Source organism: Podarcis vaucheri, assembly GCF_965113315.1.
Source record: "Podarcis vaucheri genome assembly, chromosome: 16".
NCBI classification, from domain to species: domain Eukaryota; kingdom Metazoa; phylum Chordata; class Lepidosauria; order Squamata; family Lacertidae; genus Podarcis; species Podarcis vaucheri.
Genome location: NC_138754.1, coordinates 25,049,497 through 25,072,708, shown reverse-complemented (window position 1 = coordinate 25,072,708; position 23,212 = coordinate 25,049,497). Strand labels below are relative to the sequence as shown.

Below are 23,212 nucleotides of genomic sequence, written 5' to 3'. Positions count from 1 at the left end.
AAGAACGGGAGCTCGCCCCGTTGCGGGGATTCGAACCGCCCACCTTCTGATCGGCAAGTCCTAGGCTCTGTGGTTTAACCCACAGCGCCACCCACGTCCCCTCAGAGACCTGTACCAGCTGCCTATTTGACAAGTTCAAATTGTTACCAGTTGCCAAGTTCAAGTGTTACTATTAGTATATACAGCCAGTAACACCTTGGGACCAGTTTACTATGAGATTGACTTGCCCCATATATGCCCAAACTAATTCAAAATGCAGAACGGGCACTGTTACAAGCAGTACAATAATACTCATTCCACATTCATAAGAAATCAGTCTTTATAATCCAGTTACAGGAATGGTTTATATGCCCTAACGATAGAAATAGGTCCTATGCTTTGTATATGTTCTTAAGCTTAGCATTATTTTTTAATTACAGGCAACAACAGATTTACACTTGTTCAGCAGCTGCACAACTTTGCACATCACAATAACCTGGAAGTGGCTGGAAAAGGAGATATAATGCAGGGCAGGAGCGTAGGTTTATGCATGTCCTGCTGTCTCATGCAACCCCCAGAATGCAACTCCTGCACAAATCGGGGCGTGCCTGTATTGAATATTTTGATTTTCAGTCCCAGAGCTGTTCTCAAAGCGACTCAACATGGGTACTGTTAATAAATGTAGACGGTAATGACATCAATAATGAAAAATAACCAAAGCATTAAAAGTGATTATAATCAAGGATTTCAAGAAGCCTGAGAAAATGAAAAGGTCCTCTGAAAGGTATCAGTGCCAGGCACATCTCCCTGAAGAGAGTATTCCAAGGCTAACACTACAAGCTGCAATGCGGAGTTTAACGAATAGACCAGAAACTTAATATGCTACTTGCTGGCAGATTAAAAAAACTTTTAACTTGAAATCTAGTTCTTCACATATAGGTTCTCAGCCCACAAACTTTAAATTTCTTCATGAAGCCACCTGGAGTCTTTGCATATTCTTGGATATAAAATGAAAGGCTTCTTGGATGAACAGATGTGTCAAATTCTTCTGCTGTCTTTTATGGGTGGTCCAGAAGTTCCGCAGTCATGCAGTCCATCAAGTGAGAGCAAGTTTTCAGTTCAAATTATTTTATTATATTGTACATTCTTGAATACACGGTTAGCCTGTTGTTCTTTCACAAGATGCAGAGCCTCAAGAATAAAACTGGATGTAGGTCAATGATCTAATGTAGCTTACACCAACATTCTAAACATGTTTGACAGTGGTACATCTTATGCTAAATCTTTTAAAATTTCATCCTAATTCTTCCTGTGATGTCTACACCACTGGGGAAATTTACTTACCTAGTCTTGCTACAAGCATATTTTCCAGCTTTTCCAAATGTATTTTTTTTCCTGGAGTCATTCACACACCGAGTGATTTCCCCCTCCTTCTCTGAACTCTCTTTCCGCATGTATCTTTCCAATATGTCAGGTGCTCTCAAAGTGGTGAAAACAATTTGCTGCCAAATTCATTTGTAAAACATTCATTTCCCAATTTCTTTAAAAACAAGAGGCAAAAAACAGACCAGTTTCTCTAACACAATTCAAATATGTAAAAACAGGCAAAGGTATAAAATGTATTTTGAGCTAAAATTCCACACTCAACTTTTTTATTTTTGGCTATTTAGCATTTCTACTATTAAACATGATAACACTTCTGACAGTTCTTAGCATAGAGACTACAACCCAATACTTACTATTTCAATTAGCAGCAGATTCATCTCTCCCTACTTTTCCTATACAGTATGTCTCTTTGTAGTCATTTTGCAGTAAGATACTGAGTGCCGATTGTTCTGAACTATGACTGTTCTCCTGAGAAAGGTTGATGCCATTATCTAGTCAATATTTTGTTCCTTAATTGTTCTGAAATATCTGGCAAGCAGACGAAAGCAACTCGAGAAAAAGCACACTATTTTAATTCCAAGGACGACACAGAAACAGATGGATATTTTAATACCAAGTGCGACACGAGAACGTTAACCAAATACTATTCTTCTGAACTTTAAGAGCACACAGTCCTATAAAAGGTGTTGAAATTCACCTTGAAAAAACCGTCATCTTTAATGACATTTAATTAGGCAAGGAAAATATATGAACTCTAGTTTTTTAGACAAAACAACAGGAAAAGACTTAAGTACATTCACCCATCTAAAAATAAGGCTCGAGGGGGGGTGAACCCCCTGAGAGAAAGGAGGCGATAATTGAGAGAAAGACGCCGCCGACGCCATTTTAAATCGCCGTCTTCTTCATGCAGCCGATTAGGAAAATGGCTTCTGGGCGAAGCAGCAAGCAGCGCGGCTTTGGAATGACGAGGACGCGCGCCCTGGTCTGAGGAAGAGCGGGAGGAAAGGGGGAGAAGGAGGGTCCCAGTCGTCAATCGGGAGAAGGGGGAAAGGGGAAAACAGCGCGCGCTCTCGCACCTCGCTCGACTGACGATCCCGTGAACGCCGCATCGAGGCTTCTTATGTACACTGCGAACCGTCTGAGGAAAAACCCCACAGAATTTCCCAATGCGCAGACGCAGCAATCTACCGCCCCGCCTCTCCCCCAACGGTTTAAAACGGTCACGCGGGCGGGGGGAAGGGAAGGAGAGAAGAATGCGTCCGGAAACGGTGGGGGAAGGGAAGGGAAGCCGTTTTATTTCACTACCTCACGCGGTGCAAACAGCGCCGTCGGGACACGCAGCGCTCATCCGCTGTCGTTCTCTCTCGACTCCCCTCCCCTCTTTGTGTCGTGGTGCCAAGGCTTAATTGTCACGTGGGGCGCCGCCGCCCAATGGCGGGGAAGCGGCGGCGGTGGCTCGCTTCTCCGCCTTTCCCTCAGCGCAGTGTGTGAGGGAAGGCGAAGCTGTGTAGCGAGGGAAGAGGCGGAGGGCGGGAGACGTGGTGAAGGAACAAAGGACGGCGCCCGTCGGCGGGTTCTCTTCATAGGCATATTGCGATAAAGAGGAGATCGAACGAACGCACGCGGGCGGAGGTTGACGGCCGTTGGCGGCGTCTGGAGCGAAAGGGGAACGAGCACGACAGAAGAGCTCAGGGGCGAGCAGAAGGGGGGAAAGAAGAAGATAAATACGGGTGGGCCGGGGGAGCCACTGAGGGCGCTCGTACGCGCGCCTGTCAGTAGGCAAGCTTTTATAGCTTCGTTAGTGAAGAAAAGTGGTGGTCAGGGCGGTTGGGTCGCCTCAAGCTTGTTTTTCTCTCACGCCTGAAAATTGGCGGGAGGGGTGTGGGTGGGGCGTCGTCTTTATCAGCGTCATGGCGTTCAGCAATTACAGCAGCCTTCAGCGTGCTCAACTGACCTTCGAGTATCTGCACACCAACTCGTGAGTAGGAATGGAGGTTGTGGGGCTCGGTGTAGCTGTAGGCGGTCTCTTTTTCACTGCTTCTTGCACGTTGGCAGCAGCTGCTAATCCAGGAGGGGAAAAAACGAAACGGTAATTGGATTCCCTGGAAAGGAACGAAAGCTGAGCATCGTCGCCGTTGGGAAGAAAGAAAAATACTGGGGAAAATTGAGCAAGGAAGGAACAGTGCCTGATATGACAGTAAAAACGGGGCATTCAGTGAAACTGAAGCACAGATGGAAAATATGTTTACCCACAACTTGCCTGTGGAATTTTTGCTGCTCAGAAGAGCAACAGACGATTCAACCACGCTTGAAAATGAACGTAGCAAAATTATGAAAAGGAAGAATGTTAGTAGCTGTTAGGAAAGATTGTATATTTGCATATTCTCTGCATTTTAATTTGTTGGAGACTTGTCCCTGGCATTGTTCATGAATTCGAAGAAACCGGGAAGATTAATGCAATGTTGAAAGGTTTGATCTGCCACCTTGATTCAAAGTGGAGTCCATAGATTTAACTATATAATATGCTTGTAGAAACGTTTGTCTAGTTTGGGGGCAATTTTTCTTCATTTTGACAGTTGTGCAGAAAGCTTGGCTTTTGATTTTCATGTTACAGATAGCCTTCTCAGTGAAGATGAATACCTTTTAGTTAGAGAAGACTGTTATTGTGACAGATAATCAGGGAGGGAATGGTACTATAGTACCAGCCAATATTCTTGATCTGTATATATGTCTCTCAGAAAATGGGCATCATTCAGCCTGCAGTATGATTTTGTCCAGTGCTTGTAACCCTACTGGTTCTTAGAAATCCCACCAGGATTGGACTTTATTGAAGGAAGGCATGCAGTAGGAAATTATTTGGTTTTTTCTTCACCACAGGGTTGTCTTTTGTTGGAACTGGAAGGTACAACACTACCTCTCCCCAAGTACAAGCTAGGTTCATCATAGTCTTGAGTCTGCAGCTTTTAAAATTCTTGCTATCTATTCGATAATATAGGAATGGAAGAAGATACAGCTAGCCCTTGAGAGAGATCAGCAGCACACGGGCTGAAGAATGGCTGACATAATCATTCTCCCAGACTTTGCAGTGGCACTGTGGTCTAAACCACGGAGCCTCTTGGGCTTGCCGATTGGAAGATTAGCGGTTCGAATCCCCATGATGGAGTGAGCTCCCGTTGCTCTGTCCCAGCTCCTGCCAATCTAGCAGTTCGAAAGCGCACCAGTCCAAGTAGATAAATAGGTACCACTGTGGCGGGAATGTAAACGGCGTTTCTGTGTACTCTGTCTTCTGTCCCAGTGTTCTGTTGCACCAGAAGCAGATTATTCATGCTGGTCACATGATGCGGAAAGCTGTCTGTGGACAAATGCTGGCTTTCTTGGCCTGAAAGCGAGATGAGTGCTGCAACCCCATAGTCACCTTTGACAGGACTTAAATGTCCAGGGTTCCTTTATTTCACCTACAGTCTTGAATCTTCAGCTTTTAAAATTCTTGCTACCTATTCCATAATATATGAATGGAAGAAGATACAACTAGCCCTTGAGAGAGATCAACAGTCCATCCAGGGCACATGGGCTGAAGAATGGCTGACGTCGTCATTCTTCCAGACTGCAGCTACCAGAGAGTCACTAGCTGGACTTGTGTGACATCAGCACCAGAGTGAGAGAAAGCGCTGCCCCCTTGGCAGCTGTAGCAACAGATTTCTGGCGGTTCACTGGGTTTACCACTTGGCCCAAAAGAGAGATCAGCAGTACAGCTTGGACACGTGTGCTTGTATAAAGGCTGACATGACATCATAATCACCACAGCCCTTTGTTGGGATCACTGCTACCAAGAGAGAGCCCAGGAGAATATGGCTAACTTTTCACATCCCCAGCATTTAGTAGCACCATGTTGATGGAATTTCTCTAACTTTATTGATTCTTGTAAGACACTAAATTATTATTATTATTGAAAATGATTTTAAGCTGCTCTGGATACTTCATAGCGAGATGTGAGATAATAAACAAACTGAAATATGTACAACAGGTTCCGCTATTTTAAGCACAATTAAGCGTTTCCCTAGCTAGTTTGGAGACTGAATTTGTCTTGAATTTCCATTTTTTAATGATAAAATTTAGCAAAGTTATTGGTATTGCCTTAGTTTACCAGTTTATATGATGTATATTATAATGGGACTGGGAACCTCTGCATATCAACACTACAGATTTTTAATAATACAGATTATATTGTATTGTGTACAGACTAGGATTCAACATGTACTTTGATGTGCTGGCAGACAATGAGTAGTTTGGTAAAATAGGTGACTTGAACTAACAAAATAATCCAAAACACAGATGCTCCATCTATGAAAGCAACACTGTTTTGGAATGAAATTACAAGATTGGAACTGTTTTGGAATGAAATTACAGTTTATAAGAAATCAGATAATAGCAATATCTATTGTTGTATTGTGACAAAGTGACATATCAAATGGCACCTTAAGCCTAGGTTATGGTTGCCACAACAGAATGTCTAGTCACATTTTTTTACATGCTTTCTTAACAATTTAATCACACATTCTACCAATTGGAAGGCATTACAAAGGATAGAAATTTTGCTTTGTATTCAACAAAGGAATGAATCTGGTAGGCAAAATCACAATATTTATTTTAATTTCACACTGCAACACCAGCCAGCTGGCTCGTGCAGCATGCAGCCAGATGGTGAAGATGCAGCCAGATGGTGAAGATGTCAGTCACCATACCTGTGACAAGACCTCTCAAATGGTCGCAAGTACACCATTCCCAGTCAAAATGTACCTGCTGAACGGGGAATTTTGAACACTGCTTAGAATTATAGAATTGTAGAGTTGGAATCTCAAGTAGATCATACAGGACAGATGGTTATCCAACCTCTGATTAAAAACCTCCAGTGAAGGAGAGTTCACAACCTCCCAAGGGATTCTGTTCCACTGTCAAACAGTTCTTACTGTTAAAAAGTTCTTCCTGATGTTTAGTTTGAATCTCCTTTCTTGTAACTTGAATCCACTGGTTTGGGTCCTACCCTCCAGAGTAGGAGAAAACAGGCTTGCTCCATCTTCCATGTGACAGTGCTTTACATATTTGAAGATGACTACTGTATCTCCTCTTAGTCACCTCTTTACCAGGTTAAACATACACAATTCCCTCATCCATTCCTCATAAGGCTTGGTTTCCAATCCGTTGATCATCTTGGTTGCCATCCTTTGCAATATCATTAAATTATGGTGCACAGAGCTGGATACAGTACTCCAGGTTTAGTCTGACCAAGACAGAACAGAGCAATACTATTGCATCCCTTGATTGGGACACTATACTTCTGTTGATGCATCACAATGTTGACTCATGTTAAGCTTGTGGTCTACTAAGATCCCTGAATCCTTTTCATGTGTACTGGCAAGACAGGTAAAAAGGTAAAGGACCCCTGACAGCTAAGACCAGTCGTGAACGACTCTGGGGTTGTGGCACTCATCTCACTTTACTGGCCGAGGGAGCCGATGTTTGTCTGCAGACAGTTTTTCCAGGTCATGTGGTCAGCATGACTAAGCCGCTTCTGGTGAAACTTTGACGTGCTTTCGAACTGCTAGGTTGGCAGGAGCAGGGACTGAGCAACTCCCTGTTGTTGGTATTCGAACTTCCGACCTTCCGATCGGCAAGCCCTAGGCTCAGTGGTTTAGACCACAATGCCACCCGTGTCCCAAGACAGGTATCTCCCATCTTATATTGGCTATCCCTCCTAGTCTGCTGTCACCTGCAAGTTTGCTTAGCATCTCCTTAATAGCTTCATCTAAGATGTTAAAAAGATGTTGAACGTGAACAGGTCCAGGACAGAACCATGCGGCAGCCTACTTAACACTTTTTTCCAGGATGATGAGGAAGCGTTACTGAGTACTCTGAATTCAGTCAGTCAACCAGCTGCAAATCCACCCAACAGTTACCTTGTCCAGTCCACATTTTACCAGCTTCTCCACAAGAATATCATAGGTGACTTCGTCAAAAACCCTACTTAAATCAAGATTCACTTCATCCACAGCATCCCCTGATGTAACATTATCAAAAGCATGTAACATTATCAAAAAGAGAAATGAGATTTGTCTGGCAAGACTTTGTTTTTGAGAAACCTGTGCTGGCTTTAGTAATTACAGCATCCTTTTATAAGTTCTCTAGCTGTTGAACTACCTCTTCTAGGATCTTTCCTGGTATTGAACTCAAGCTTACCCATTGGTCTTCTCCCCTCCCCACCCCACTTTGAAGATGGGAACTGAGAAATAATCCTCAGGAACACTGATAGGGAGAAATTGCCCAGGGTGTGATCCAGCAGGGAGGAAACCTAGCTGAGAACAAGTAACAATCTATCTGAGATAATGACCTATCTGAGAAGCTATCTGAGATGATAATTTAGGTCCATGTACTTGTTTCTTTATTGCATATTCAGGTTTGCATTATGCAAAACTCTGGGTAGAGGCATCTGCATTTGCGCGTTGCTGAGTTACTAGATGACACCTTGATGCAAGTAGGGATAAGAAAGCACAACTTCCCAACAGGCAGATGGAACAGTATGTTCTTGTGGAAAGCTAATTATGTCTCTTGTGTGGGTGGATGTCATAATTGAATTCATCTGTACTGTTTCTCAAAGAGGTTTAATGTGCCTGTTGCTTGCCCATGATCATCTTTGTTTATATTTGCTTTTAATTACTTTGATGTAAGTAAGTATTGCCTATTTGAGTCCTACAAGGACATAGTTTCTCAGAGAAAAGAGATCTTATTAGTTAGACACTAAGTTCTGGATTTTAACCCGGAGACAGTAAAAACAAACCTCACTTCATTGACGTAATATTTAAGGCTTGTTTTCACATATTATTTTGTTATTTTTAAAACAAAATAGTAAAAGTACTGGTCCTTCTGTTGCCAAAATGTTGCAGTCTGTGCACAATAACAGTACAGTGCCACAGTTGCTTGTCGAACAGTTCTGGCAGTTTGTTCGACTCCCAAAACTGTTCGAAAACCAAGGCATGGCTTCCAATTGGCTGCAGGAGCTTCCTGCACTCAATTGGAAGTGGCGTCGGACGTTCGGCTTCTGAAAAATGTTCGCAAACCATAAGACTCCTGGGTTTGTGGCATTTGGGAGCCAATTTGTTCGGGAGCCAAGCCATTTGAGTACCTAGGTACCACTGTATTAGTAGAAGCTAAAGGAGAGGGTGGGGGACTTTAAGGGGCAGAGAACAGCCCAATGAGGACTTCATGTTTCGTGTCAACAGAATGATTGCTGTCTTGAAGAGGAAAATGACAAAATATGGAAGAAGAAGCAATAGAGCCAAGTGTATTGGAAGATGGCATGGCTGAGTTAACACCTTGAATATGAGTATTAAGCACTGCCATCATTTGTTGCAGGTCCAACTTATGTGGATATTAATGCCTGTAGTATGTGTACTGTTGAACCTTCGTGTTGTAGTTTGTCTTTCACTTGAAATAGTGTTACTCGACCAAGGCACATCTGGATAATTTTACCTTACATTTGCTGATGGAGAGAAAAGAATTGGAGAATTCTCATGCCAACACCATAATTTTGTGCATAGGCAAACATGTTCAGACCTGCCAAGATACTGAACTTTTCTTAAGAACTAAATTGCTTTCAGGACTCAAGTATTCTTGCTCTATAATACTTCAGAAATAAAAATATTACGGCAACTTTGAAGACAATGTATTGGAATTACTGCATGTGTTTGGATGGCCTAGATGCGAATGTGTTTGGATGGCCTAGATGAGAAGAAATGTCAAGAAAATAATGTTTTTGCTTGTTTATCATGTGATATGAAACTAATATTTCAGCTGTCGAAAACTTCACAATTGCCTTTGTATTTAAATCCTGTAAGGTGATGCCAAAAAGTCATAGAGTAAACCCACTGAAAAAATTATTTCAGAGGGTTTACTGTGAATTTGACTTTGACATTGCTCTTTATTCTCTACTTATGAAGCATATTTGTGAATAATGATGCAGTATACTGAAAAGTAAATACGGTTTAGTCCCAAACAGGTCAATGGAACCATTGTTTCAATTATTCTGACAAATATCTCAAAGCCAATAAACTAGTCAAACATCTTCAAAACTTTCGTGCTACAATACATGCTCAGATGAACACTTAAAGATGGTACAATCCTGGGAATCAACCTAGTGCACCCAGCATGGAGCATATGTGCCAATGTCGATAGTTCCAATACAGATTCAACATTCTTTTTTAAAACGTTCTGGATTAGCAGCAGCTGCCAGCATGCATCACTGTGGAGAGCATCACTAGATATATGGAGCACCAAAAAGTTCTATTTTGTTGTGGAATTCCCATTTATTGAAAGCTGATCTATGAAATTGGAAGAGCTGCTTTCATGAAAAAAAGCCTGTAATGTTGCATATGTTAAGAACTGATATCAGTAATGCCTGATCACAAATTATCCATTACAAGCTGTGAAACTCCAGTTATCAATTCCCTCTTTTTGGGTGTTGAAATTATTGTTGCCTAACTGATACTCAAGTTTTAATTTTCTAGATTGGTAATAGGGTTGCAATGCTCCAAGCAGACTGTGGCCTTGAATACAGTATATAAAATTTGTTTGGTTCTTATGGGCTGCTTTGGTTAAGAATCTCTAAAGCTGTTAATTGTTCAGTTTGAAAAAATAATCTTGCAGAAATGGACAATATGTATAATAGTTCCCAAAGTAACCACTTGCTCTCTTTGACCTTGCAGAACCACACATGAATTCTTATTTGGGGCTCTTGCTGAGCTCGTAGATAATGCCAGGTATGTAGTCATAATCATAACTGCAAGAGGTTCTTGTTACATTGTTTAACCATTTAACCTAATTGAGGCAATGGTGTGAATATTGGGCTTGCTAGGAAGATGGATGCTATTCAATTGTGATTTTATTCAGCTTTGTGCAATAGGTTTTCTACTTTGCCAGTACTATTTTTACTTTACATTAGTTCTTTTAAACTGAAAAAAAAATGTGTCTGAAACTAGGAAGATAAGAAAATAAGAATCACAATTGTAGAATTGGAAGTGATCCCAAGGGTCATCAAGTCCAACCCCCACAATCCCAGCTAAAGAAGCTCTGACAGATGGCCATCCAACCTATGTTTAAAAATCACCAATGAAGGAGAGTCCACCATCTTCCAAAGTAGTTCATTCCACTGTTGATCAGCTCTCATCGACAGAAAGTTCTTCCTAATGTTTAGTCCGAATCTTTCTTTGAATTCGTTGGTTGAGGTCCTACCCTCTGGAGCAACAGAAAACAAGCTTACTCCATCTTCCATGTGACAGCTCTTCAGATATTTGAAGATGGGTATCAGTCTTCTTTTTGTCATGCTAAATATGCCCAACTCCCTTAACCATTCAAAGTAGAGCCCTACTAGATCAGACCAAAGGACATCTAGCCCAGCATCGTGTGCTCAGTGTTCCACCAGAGGACTATGGAAAGCTTGCTGCCACAACCACGTCTGGGCAAGGAATCTGTCCTATAAATATACAATAGACTGGAGAAAGGTTTGATAAAATCTAGTTCAGTTTCTCTATAGGAACAGCTGCTAAACAGAATGTACTCTCATGGAGCTGAAAAGACATAATAATAGAAAGCTACTTTTAAAAAAATATGGAAAGGATACTACATCCATAGAGGGCACTTTAAACAATTTTTTAGTAAGATATTAACCATTTAAGGTGCAGTCCTATATCCATTAGGGGTGCAGGTGGCGCTGTGGGTTAAACCACAGAGCCTAGGGCTTGCCAATCAGAAGGTTGGCGATTCGAATAGTCTGCAACTGGACCTAACGGTCAAGGGTCCCTTTACCTTTAGCTATATCCATTGACCTGGGAATATGTCCCATTGACCTCAGCAGGGCTTGCTTTTGCATAATAAATTGTAATAATAATAATAGATATGGATAGGATTGTGCTGTTACATTGTGAAACTTCATATAAAAAGCATGCTAGCAGAATAACTGACAGAAATAGCTTGATATTTCTCAGTTTGATTCTAGTATATGATGAATACTGTGCTCTATGCACAGAACTCTTAAATGATCTTGCAGTTGTCTGTGCCTTGGTATGAGATCTGCCATTTTCATGGCAGGGCTGTTCATAAGATCCAGTCCTTGTGAAAAAAGATGGGACACCAATTTTATTTTTCCTTTTTGTGATCTAATGGTAATGTTTGATGAACTATACACCTGCTTTTAAAACAATACTGCATAGTATAGGTGGTGCTCATAGGGTAGAAATACATGAGAGCCTCCTTGAAGAGTATTGACATTTCAACCATCTAAAGATTTTTATCCATGCTGTCAGTTGTTTCTGGAATTAGCACCCAGGCATGCTTTTCTGCTACGATTGCATCATTTTCACTCCACACGTTGAATGTTGATTTTAGTATCTGCTGTTTTATAGAGATGCTGATGCCACAAGAATAGATATCTTTTCTGGTAAGTGTTCTCTTTTCTACAATTGCCATCTTTGCTTATAAGTCTAGAGTATGACTGTGGGAAGGAGAAATAATAGATTTGTTACGTTGGTAGCTACATGAAGTGTTTATGTGCTGATATAATGCCCTGACCAATATCTTGGCCAAAAAAGAAAGGCATAATGGAAGAATTGTTTTATTCTTTAATAGTTCCTGATGTAAATATGCTTTTATTTGTCATGATGATAGGAAATAATTTGTTAGCAGTTTGACAACAAAATTAAGTAGCTCAGTTCTTTCTTTTAAGCTGAATTACCGTGCAGTTATTTTAGGGTGTTGATACTGGTTCAAAGGGGAATAGCTGCAAGTTTAAAATACACTTCCTGGTAATGTAACAGTTCAGATCTGACTGTTGTCCAGGGTGCAGTATGCATGAGTAAAGTAAGAGAAAAGATAAGCAGATAATATTTTTTAAATGGACCATGTTTTGAAAAGGCAAAGCACAAGATAACATTCACCCTTTTGTACTATTGAAATTGTCACTATGAAATGGCAGGGTTCCATGTTTGAGATCAAAGAATTTTATGATTTGCAATTTTATTTTAGAGCATTGTTAAAAGGCTTTTCCTGCTCTACAATTTTTGGATGCAGAATTGAGATAATTTTTTTATCCTGTTCAACTAGTACTTGTTTTGCCATAAAAAAGATCTGTGCCCTGTTCTCATGTTACTCTTCCAGCATGGGAACAGCATCCATGTTATCTCAGGATATGGTCTGAAGACACCTAGCCGAAGTTATGCAGGTCTAGGTGTGGTCAGTGCCTGCATGGGTGACCACCTGGGACCCACATGTACACTTCTCTGCATTGAATTGCTAGCTTTGGGACATAAGTATCACATGGATCTGGCAACTGAGATGTCCACACCAGCATTGCAATACAGTACATATTAGTTGGGCTTAAGAGTCCTTATGGCTGGTGACCATCCTATTTAATTTTATTATTGACTATATGGACTTCTTTTTTTATATTAGGATCTTAGATAGGTTATATTCAACTAACTTACTCAGCGTAAACTCACTGAAAGTAATGGGCCTAAGATAGTCATTTCCATTAATTTCAGTGAGCCTACTATAAGTATGATTAACATTGGGTGGAACACACAACTTCCTGTGTTTCATTACCAATCCAATCCAGTTTTATATTTTCTTGGTTCTTCAAGTTTGGCACTTACTGAACTCCACAGTTCCACTTGATAAGTATTCCATCACCAGTTAGGGAAAATTTTGAGAGGAGCTTTTTTCTCCATCTTGGACCTGGGGAAGGAGTAGGAATGGTTCTCCAGTTGTACTCTTGGAGTTGGAAGGTGATTTTGCCCTTGCTTGAAGATGCAGCTTGAGGTCAAGGATAAGCAGACTGGTAGAGCCCCAGGAACCATAGTTTTTGGCTCAGCTACCAGGGCTAGCCAAAAATGATGTACCTTTGACATTGATAATTTTTCTCTTTTTGTAGTACATCAAGAGAGCTTGAGAGGTGGCTTCATGCTGTGTTTTTTGGATGATGGAGCAGGAATGGATTCAAGTAAGTGAAAAGAGATTGGAGAAAAACTGGAAATGTGAACCTTGAAGATACTATTTTACAACTGGAACTATGATGATTAGGAAAAATTCATTCTACGTTAACATACACTAGTGGCCAAAATTGTGGAAACCTTTTGGAAGAAGTGTATTTCCAATATTTGATGGCTCATAACACCTTTTTTGAAGTAATACCATAAAATTATATATCAGCGGAAAGATAATTTAATGAAGAATGTAATAAAACAAGGTTCAATTATCTGTATTCTATCAAAAGTTATAGTCAAATAACCAGAAAAAGGAAGCACAACTTGTTTAGGTTGATATGTAGTAGCTGTCCTTCATTTGAATGTAGCCAGTGAGCATGAGTGTTTAGAGAGCTAATCAGGTGTCATCTGGTTTTGCAATGATCCAATCAGGTCGCAGTAGTATTTGGCTATTGATGTTATGTGATTGCTATCAAGGTGGTTGGGTTTTTTGTGTTCTTTCATTTAGAGCTTGTAAAACCTAATAAAATTAAAGAAATGGCATAAAGAGATGACTGGTCACCCAGAAAGCGATATAAAATAGTACTATTAAGTGAACAAGGCTACCATTATGAAGAAATTAGAAGAAAAATTAGTGGAAACTTAACCCAAGGTGGCATTTCTGAATTTTTGAAGAGGTATAAGGAGACTCAATCACTGCAAAATCAGACTGGTAAAGGCAGGAAAAGGTGCACAACAGCAAGTGACGATAGAAGAATTGAGAGACTGTGCCTACATGACAGAAGAAAATCATCTGGATGTATACAAGATGACATGGCTCAATGTAATGTGAAGTTGAGTGCAAGGACTGTTTGGCGCAGACTGTAGGAATACGTTCTAAATGCTAGAATTCCAAGGAAAAAAGCCATTGTTATCTCTTAAACAAAGGTTGAAAAGATTAAACTGGGCTAAAACCCATGTTAACTGGAAGTCACTTAACAATGTTACTAAGATAAGATCAAGTTTAGTTATTGTCAGTATCTCAGCTCACAGTCAGAGGTGTGACTGCACCCTTCAGACTCCATCAGAAGAGTCACAACTCCACCCCTATACTTCCAGTACAGGTCAGATGACACTCTGAGCTAACATCCGGTGCTCAGTACAGAGAATAGACTCCCCCTTTTCTCCAACAGTACAGTTCGAGACAACAACATCCTGTTTTGCATTCCAGCCATCTGGAGCTGGCTTTTGCATTGCTGCTTTTACCCAACAATTATGATTTATGTTTGTTTAAAATTTTGGAAAATCAATAAAAAAAATTTGGGGAAAACCAAACCCATGTTAACTGGATAGTAGAACAATGGGGCTGTGTTATTAGGAATGGTGACACCAAAATCTCCTTGGTATTGATGGCATGAAATGCATGAGGAGAAGCATTGGAGAAGATTTACATCCTATTTGCATTACACCTACCATGAAACACCCAGTTAGTGTTATGATCTGGGGTTGTATGACAGCAAATAGGTGTGGGCAAAATTTGCGTCATTAATGAGAATGTAAATGCCCTAAAATACATAGCCCATACCTTAACCCAACTGAAATTCTATGGAGCTGACTAAAGAAACTTGTTAGTCAGAAACAACCCAGCAATAAAACCCAATTAATAAAGGCAATAATTCAGTCTTGGTTTCACGTTATTACAGCTGCAGAACTAAAAAAAACTTAGTTCATGAGAAGGCATTGTAAGGTCATAATTAAAGCTAACGGTTACCCAACTAAGTATTAATTGACATGGTGAGAATTTTTGTGTACAGTGGTACCTCGCAAGACGAATGCCTCGCAAGACAAAAAACTCGCTAGACGAAAGGTTTTTCCGTTTTCGATTTGCCTCGCAAGACGAATTTCACCTATGGGCTTGCTTCGCAAGACGAAAACGTCTCGCGACTTTGCTTCCTTTGTCTAAAAACAAAGACATGTTTTGTTTATAAAGTTAATTTATTTTCCCTTCAATTTTTGAACTGCTCTTTACAGTATGTGTGACTTTAAAGAGCAGTTAATAAACTGTTGTACCAAATTTGGCTTCGTTTGGACTTTTTTTGACCATAGGAACGCATTAATTGATTTTCAATGCATTCCTATGGGATTTCGTGATTCGCAAGATGAAAAATTCGCTAGACGACAAAACTTGCGGAACGAATTAATTTCATCTTGCGGGGCACCACTGTATCTCATTTTTTCTATGTGTTTCATGTTTAGAACTGCTGTTGTAATATATGATCCTTCATAAAAGTTATTGCATTATGTTCTTCATTAAATTATTTTTCCATTAATATATAATTTTATGGTATTACTCCAAAAAAGTGGTGTTATGAGCCACCAGACCTTGGAAATACACTTTCCCCAAAAGGTTTCCACAATTTTGGCCACTAGTGTAGTTAGAGGGATGTGGGTGTAAGTTCATGCAAAGTAGCCTTCAAGTGAGAATGTTTTGCTTTTTATTATGAACAACTATCAACAAAACAGTAAAAGCAGTACAATAAAACATCATTTCCCAGAAGCACGAAAACAGAAGTTCTGAATTCCGCTGTTTAATTAGGCAATCAGATATTGCTTCCAGATGATCTTGAAGATGACGGAGATTCTTCAGAAGAAATTACTCTTGAGTCAGACACAGGAACCGAGCAGCTAGTACAGTGCCTTTCTCCTCTGTTGTTGTTTTTGCAGTTGGATTCAAAACTATGCTTACTTGATCTCTTGAGAGACATTCAAATATTAGAAGATCCCCACAGATCTTGTAGAATTCTGATTACTGAGTACTTGAACTTCCAGAGTTCAGAGGACTGAGAACACTAGCTGTTGTGTCCTTCATCATGGTATTTTTATCAAATCCAGAAGAAAATCCAATTGCGTTGGATTACCTGGCGAATTCTGATCTACTTAAATATATCACCTGTCAAACCAAGAGAAGTATGTTGCAATCAGAGTTGCAAAATTTGCTGCAGCCACAGAGAAAATAATAAAAAAGTAACAGCTATATGCTGTTAGCTGGCAAAGTATACATTTGGTTAACCACACATCAGCTGGGTTTATGTACACTGCATCCATTTTTATTTTTGATCATGAAATAAGTAGAGTACAGCATTATGTCCAGATGTATGAGAATTATTTCACTGCTGATTGCAGGATGGCCTAGCTTCTTATGACCTAGTTATGTAACTTCCAGGCATTTGTCTGGATCTTGCACATCAAATTGGAGAAAAATTAATACCCAAGAAAGATCCTCAGTGGCTTCAGGTTGGTGGAAAAGACAAGGTTACATGACAACTAATTTTGCTAACTACACCAGTGTGGAATTTGGCCTGGAATCTGTATCAGCAGGAGCAGAGAGGCCTCCCAGCTGTCATCTTCGAGAATGGGTACTGTGAGCCTCAAACTATACACTCTGACAGATCGTTAAAACTGAGGTTAACATTGAAAATTACATTTGCAGCACTTCAGACTCCTTTTCTGGTTGGCATGCTCCTTTTCTGTTCAGTTGACATATTAAAACCTGCTATTCTCTTGTCCAGCTGCTTCATCCGTGATAATGATGTCTTCACTATTGCCAGGTCTATACCATTATATATACTCCTGCAGTCAATGCACTTATGCTATCAGAATACTACCGTGCCAAGTTGGCTCCTGCAAACTCTTCGAATCTAGCATTGCCAATTGAGAGCAAAATACATCTTTAAGAACAGCAAAGTGTTTGTGCAGTAGAAGGACTATAACATCTGAAGAGTGTGACCTAGATCATGAGACTATTTAAACTTCCCATCTTCCTAGCATGTTTTCAAAGTGATTATGGAGAAAATAGTAAAACTACAACAGTATTAAAAAATATCTTTTGAAAATGTTTAAAATATAATAGATTACTAAACAATAAACCAGTCGAAAAAGTTGCTCTATCCCAACGCAAACTCCACTTAACAGCAGTAAGTTTTATATTCTGGGGGGAAAGACTGATAGCAGTCTTCAAACAGTGAAAATGGTGGAATCCATCTGCTACATCAAGTGACCTGATGGTGTCTCTTTCTTCTATGTCACTGCTGAAAGAGCATAATATGAGCCTGCTGTATGATGCTAATAGCTCATTAGTCCTGCATCCTGTTCTCACAGTGGCCAGCCAGGTGCCTGTAGGAAACCCTCAAGCAGGATATGTGTGGCTACCTTTGAAAGTGACTCTGAAACTACAATTAATCCAGAATGCGGCTGCCAGACTGGTAACTAGGAGTGGCTACTGGGACCATTTGACACCGGTTTAAAAGACCTACATTGGCTCACAGTTTGGTTCTGAGCACAATTCAATGCATTTGTGATGACCTGAATGAATGAATGAATATTTATTTGCATCAGCCATAGCAATAAAACAACAATACGATTTACAAAGAATAGAAATAAAAAGTCAGTTATATAAAATACATTTTAGGGTTTTGAATCAATAGTCAAATAGTAGATCTTATTCTGATTGCCCCAGCTAAAAACTTTGCTTGCCTTTGCTGTCACCTACTCATCTTGATCTGCCAAGAGAAAGGACACTGTGGCAGTGGTTGGGCGATCTGGAATGGACAAGAAAAGTGGTGACCTTTAAACCCCTAAATTGCTTTGGCCCTGTATACCTGAAGGAGCATCTCCACCCCCGTCATTCAGCCCAGACACTGAGATCCAGTTCTGAGGGCCTTCTGGCAGTTCCCTCATTGCAAGAAGTGAAGTTACAAGGAACCAGGCAGAGGGCCTTCTTGGTAATGGTACCCACCCTTCGGAATGCCCTCCTTTCAGATGTCAAAGAATTAACCAATTATAAGCCTCCTGTAGACATCTGAAGGCAGTTCTGTATCGGGAAGCATTTAATATTTAATGTACTGTGTTTCTTATATTCTTCTGGAAGCTGCCCAGAGTGGCTGGGGCTTCCCAGTCAGATGGGCAGGGTACAAGTAATAAATAATTATTACCATTATTATGAATGCAGCAGTACTCTTCCCACCTGCAATTCCCAGCAACTGATATTCAGAGGTGCAATGTGTCTGGCAGTGGAGTTAGAACATGGCTAGTAGTTGTTGATAGACTCCTCTGTGAATTTTTCTAATCCTCTTTTGATGGTTGATGGTTATCACTGCCATCTGTAGGAGTGATTTCCATAGTTTGTTTATGTACTGCTGTATTTTGTACCTTAGCTAGAAAAAAATGAGTTGAATGACTTGCAATTTTGTATTTGTATAAAATATTATGTTCATTTTTCACATGGTCTAGTCCTTCCCCTGCCCACCCCCTAATATTGTCTCCAGTCTTCAGAGAGTAGCTGGAAGTGGGGAGGCAGCAAAAGGTCCTCCTTTCGTTACACTCTGCAGTTTTAATCTGAGAACGTAGGCGCAGTACTGCACCCAGAGCTCAGAAACTGCTTATGCTAATGTAAACTATGCCTAGAACCATGGGAGTTTCAAACACTGGATCTTTCCCGGTGGCTTTGTGCAGATATTAAAGTGCAGTGGAGAGAGCTTTGAGCTTTGCAGCATCACATGTCAGCTTCCCTATGGCTGACCATGGCTCTCCAGTGGTCAAACTCTAGAGCAGGGGTAGGCAACCTAAGGCCCAGGGGCCAGATGCGGCCCAATCACCTTCTCAGTCTGGCCTGCGGATGGTCCGGGAATAAGTGTGTTTTTACATGAGTAGAATGTGTGCTTTTGTTTAAAATGCATCTCTGGGTTATTTGTGGGGCATAGGAATTCATTCATTTTTTTCTTCAAAATATAGTCCGGCCCACCACATGGTCTGAGGGACGGTGGACTGGACCGGCCCATGACTGAAAAAGGTTGCTGACCCCTGCTCCTGAGTATAATAAACTGAAAGAATGAAACTTTCTAACCAAAAGTTTGAAATGGTTGAGGAGCTATAGTGGTGTAATCCACTGTATCGAAAGCTTTTATAAGATGAGAAAGAAGCATTATCCTATTTCTCCAGTTTCATATGATTAATGAGACTACTATTCCTATCTCTGTCCAAACATAGACCTACACATCTGTGAAGGAAGTAGTTCTAAAACCTTACAAACTCCATGTAATTACACCTTCAACCACATGGAGAAAACATTGACCCTAATACCCATCAACCGTCAGACTGGAGCAGACCTTCAGTATGGGCACATTTCTGCCCCAGAGTTCAAGGTCTTGTAGGAATATCTCCAGGACAACCTGGAAAGGAGGTTTATGAGCCATGTATCTCCCCAGCCATCTATATTCCCTAACTTTTTGCAGAGGAGTCCCAATAGTTAACTAAATTGACCTGGTATGAACCCTGGAGGTGGATAAATGGAAGACCATGTCTCACACCCTCTGCAACCATTTCAAGTAGTTTACCTATGCATTGTTTCTGAAACTTTCTAGCACTTTTCCAGCAATGTGATTAGACTTCCTTGACTAGCTCGAAGATGACATATTGAGTTTCTGTGAGTAACCTGAGGAACACAGACAACATGTCTGCTTAGTCTTGGAGCGACTATGTGAACACAAGCTTTCCCAGGGACCTTCAAATGGTTTGATGGAAAATGATGTTCCTCCATGGATACACAAAGATCCCAGCAGTGCTTGGGGCTTTGCCAACTTCTTCTGCAGACTTGTTTATACCACCTCCCATCTGGTTTCACCTTTCACTGGGCTTCTGAGAAAGACCCTGTTGCAGGTGTGAAATACGCATTCAAAAAGCTGAAGGCTGTCTTCATCTCTGACCCCATTCTGCTTCACCCTCACCCAAGTCAACCATTATAATAACAGCAGATGCATCCAGTCAGGTTGTGGGGGCCATTTTGTCCCAGTGCCAGAACCTCATATTTACATGCAGCATTTTATTTGCAGCAACAGGCCCCTACTGAAGAAAATGATGACTTCTAGGATTGGGAGCTACTGGCCATCAAGGCGGGATCTGATAACAGAAACGTATCATACATTTGGATCATAAAATGTACAAAACCTCATCAGTTGTTATTTGTTACACTTGGTAGTTGCAAACCAATATTGCGGGAAGAATGGCAAGGTTGATTTTTTTTTTTTATCTTGAAAAGATGGGCTCTGTTCCTGTGAATAGATTCTACTATCCTTAATTCTTATCCCTCCATGAAACTATCAATGTGGACTTCCCTCCCAGGCTCAGAGAGCCCTGACAACTGATGCATATGCCATTTAGCATCTGATTGGTGTAGCAGCCGATGTTGACTGACCTCATGTCCATATAAGGGCTACTACCTGTTCCACCACCAGAGATACTACTTTCCTGAGTGTCCACTTAAGCTTGAGACCTTCCATGGCTACCATCTTGCTCCTGCTGGGGCACTGCATTCCTGAGAAGCTCCTGACTTCTGGTGCCTATCCATATGAAAGGATGTAAAACACTGTCTAGTTCTGTGATGTTTTTACCTGGAACAAGACCCCACACCAGAGACCCCAGGGTTTACCCCTTGGAGACTATGAGTCAACAACTCTGGCCTTCATTGTTAAACTCCTATCTGCATGAGGAAATGCTAGTGATCTTAATTGTGATTGATACGCAGCTCAAAATGGGGCATTTCATTCCAAATTGGGGCCTACTGTCTTGTCCCCACCGACACACTGTAAACCAGGCATTCCACTTCTGTGAGCTTACCACTGGTTTCCGTTCATCTCTTTGTTTCTGGAAGGCATTAATGGAGCTGCTGGGAAGAATGTGGGTATGTCTGTCCATGGCATATCACCCATAAATCAACCAGCAGACTGGTAAACCAATATCTTTGCTGCTCCCTCAACTGTCATTAGGATGAATGGGTCTTCTTTTGTCATGCACAGAATTTATCTGTAACTACACCACTCATGTATATACCAGATCTCGTTTTATACCAGTTATGGATACCACTCCAGGGACCTTCCAACAATCCCCACTTTATCCTTGGTCCATGCTGCTGGAGTTGAACTCATACATCTGTACAAGGTTCAGACAGCTGATCCAGCAACTGGACTTAATAATTTCTTGTAATACAGGCAGAACTGTTTTAGGTGTGTCCGATATGTGTGCCACTGCACACATGTGCATTGTACTGCATCCGTGACACAAAATGTCACAAAAAGAGGTGGGGCACAGTCTTTTCAGGCTTTTTCAATGGTGTTTCAAATAAATGTGATTTCACATAAATGGGTGGTTCCTTGGAACATAACCTCCCATGTAAATTGGAAGTTGCCTATACTGAATTTCAGAAAGGCTGGATGTTTTTGCACGTTTCCATCACATGTGGAGATACTTACCAGGTATGGGGCAGCCTCTCTAGCAGTATGGTATGGCACTGGGATAGAGCATTGCCAGATTCCTAGGGGTTAGAGACCACCTGTATATGAGTTTTAGGGTTAATTCTCTATTGCTTGCTGAAATAGACTTATTTTTATTTTTTTGTCCAAAGTCTATTCCATTGACCTGGGTCAGGTTCATAACCAAAATCACATTCCTTTGGATGTTTAATAGGGTCAAGTAAACCCACTGATGTCCCGACTAGAATTTTACAGATTGTGAATGTTATACCTGGGCCTTGTCCTGTGTATATTGCATTACTTTCAAATGAGGTTAGTGGTCTTGTGACAGTCTTTCTGTTAATAGGGTTAGCCATAAAACTGGATTTGGTGAATTAGCAGCCAAGGGATTTGTAAATTTCCTAGTTTAGTCATTATTTCTTGGTCTGATAGTGGTGTATTTCTGTTATAAACGTGACTTAACTCAGTGTTCCCCAACCCCCGGGCCGTGGACCGGTGCCGGTCTGTGGATCAATCGGCACCGGGCCGCCCGAGGAACTTCAAATCATTTCACTGTGGCGGGCGGCCAAGGCGCAGAGCATTGCGCCCTCTCAAGCCCGCCCATTGTGTGACAATAGCGAATGAAAATTCGCTATTGTTACACTGATGCTCCTCCTGGCCAATCAGGGAGTGGGTCCTTCCTCTTCCTGATTGGCCGAAAGGCAAACCTCACGCCATTGGCCGAGGAGGAGGCGCCACGGGAGGACTGAGGACTCGAGGTCGGAGACGCGGGGACTGAAGAGAAGCTGCCGTGAGGTAAGTGCACGGAGGGGGGACTCAGCTCAAAACAAGCGGGCCACGGAAAAATTATCAAACATTTACCGGTCCGCGGCGTTAAAAAGCTTGGGGAGCACTGACTTAACTGATGTATTAAGGCTGCAATACATCCAGAATTTTAGCCGGGATTCGTCTTGTGGCAGTCTGAGCGGAATTTTCGCAAAACGTCTGAAATTCCTTCCTAAAGACGTCTCAGAATTTGCCTCCTTTCATTCTAAATTATACACTTCACAATCCACAAGCAAAAACAGATATCCACAATATCTTAGTAAACTTACCTATACCATCACTAACTCCTGAGGAGGAAACTTTTTAAGATAGCTCTATCTCACTGGAAGAAATTGACAATGTTTTTAAAAAACTGAAACTACATAAAGCTCCAGGACCAGATGGCTGCTCTCATTGTTGAAAGCTTATATCTCACCCCTAAAGGCACCTCCTGGAGGGTGACAGGCACCCTCCTTGTTGAACTAAAAGTTGTTGACTTTCTTTTTCCAGAAGGCTTTTTAAGGTAGTGTTTTATTTTTCTGTAAGGCTATGTTTTATATATGCCACTTAAAAATGCTAACAACCAAGCTGTACATAAGTGCCGCTTAAATGAATGAATAAATAATCCCATACAAAGTAGACCCATTGAAATTATTGGACCTAAATTGGTCATGTCCATTAATTTCAGTGGGTCTGTTCCGTGTAGGACTAGCATTGGTTGCAACCTGTATGTTA

General features: G+C 41.0%; 1 protein-coding gene and 1 long non-coding RNA gene across 3 annotated transcripts in view; one reads left to right on the top strand and one right to left on the bottom strand.

Moving 5' to 3' along the window:
* Nucleotides 1–294: 294 nt before the first annotated feature.
* LOC309521175 lies at nt 295–2,774 on the bottom strand. Its single transcript, XR_014214524.1, has 2 exons — nt 2,671–2,774; nt 295–2,503 (listed from the first exon to the last, which is right to left on the bottom strand). It is a non-coding gene; the product is annotated as an uncharacterized lncRNA (long non-coding RNA).
* A 343-nt stretch (nt 2,775–3,117) lies between these two features.
* Nucleotides 3,118–23,212, top strand: part of MORC2 (MORC family CW-type zinc finger 2) — a 45,771-nt gene continuing 25,676 nt past the window's right edge. Inside the window, exons 1-4 of one of the 2 annotated variants that reach the window (XM_082203058.1) lie at nt 3,118–3,343; nt 10,122–10,175; nt 11,817–11,851; nt 13,340–13,408. In XM_082203058.1, coding sequence (XP_082059184.1) covers nt 3,276–3,343; nt 10,122–10,175; nt 11,817–11,851; nt 13,340–13,408 — 226 coding nt within the window. In that variant the 5' untranslated portion in view covers nt 3,118–3,275. Of the gene's footprint in view, nt 3,344–10,121; nt 10,176–11,816; nt 11,852–13,339; nt 13,409–23,212 lie in introns of those variants that run through there. The other variant, XM_082203059.1, reaches the window with a different exon arrangement.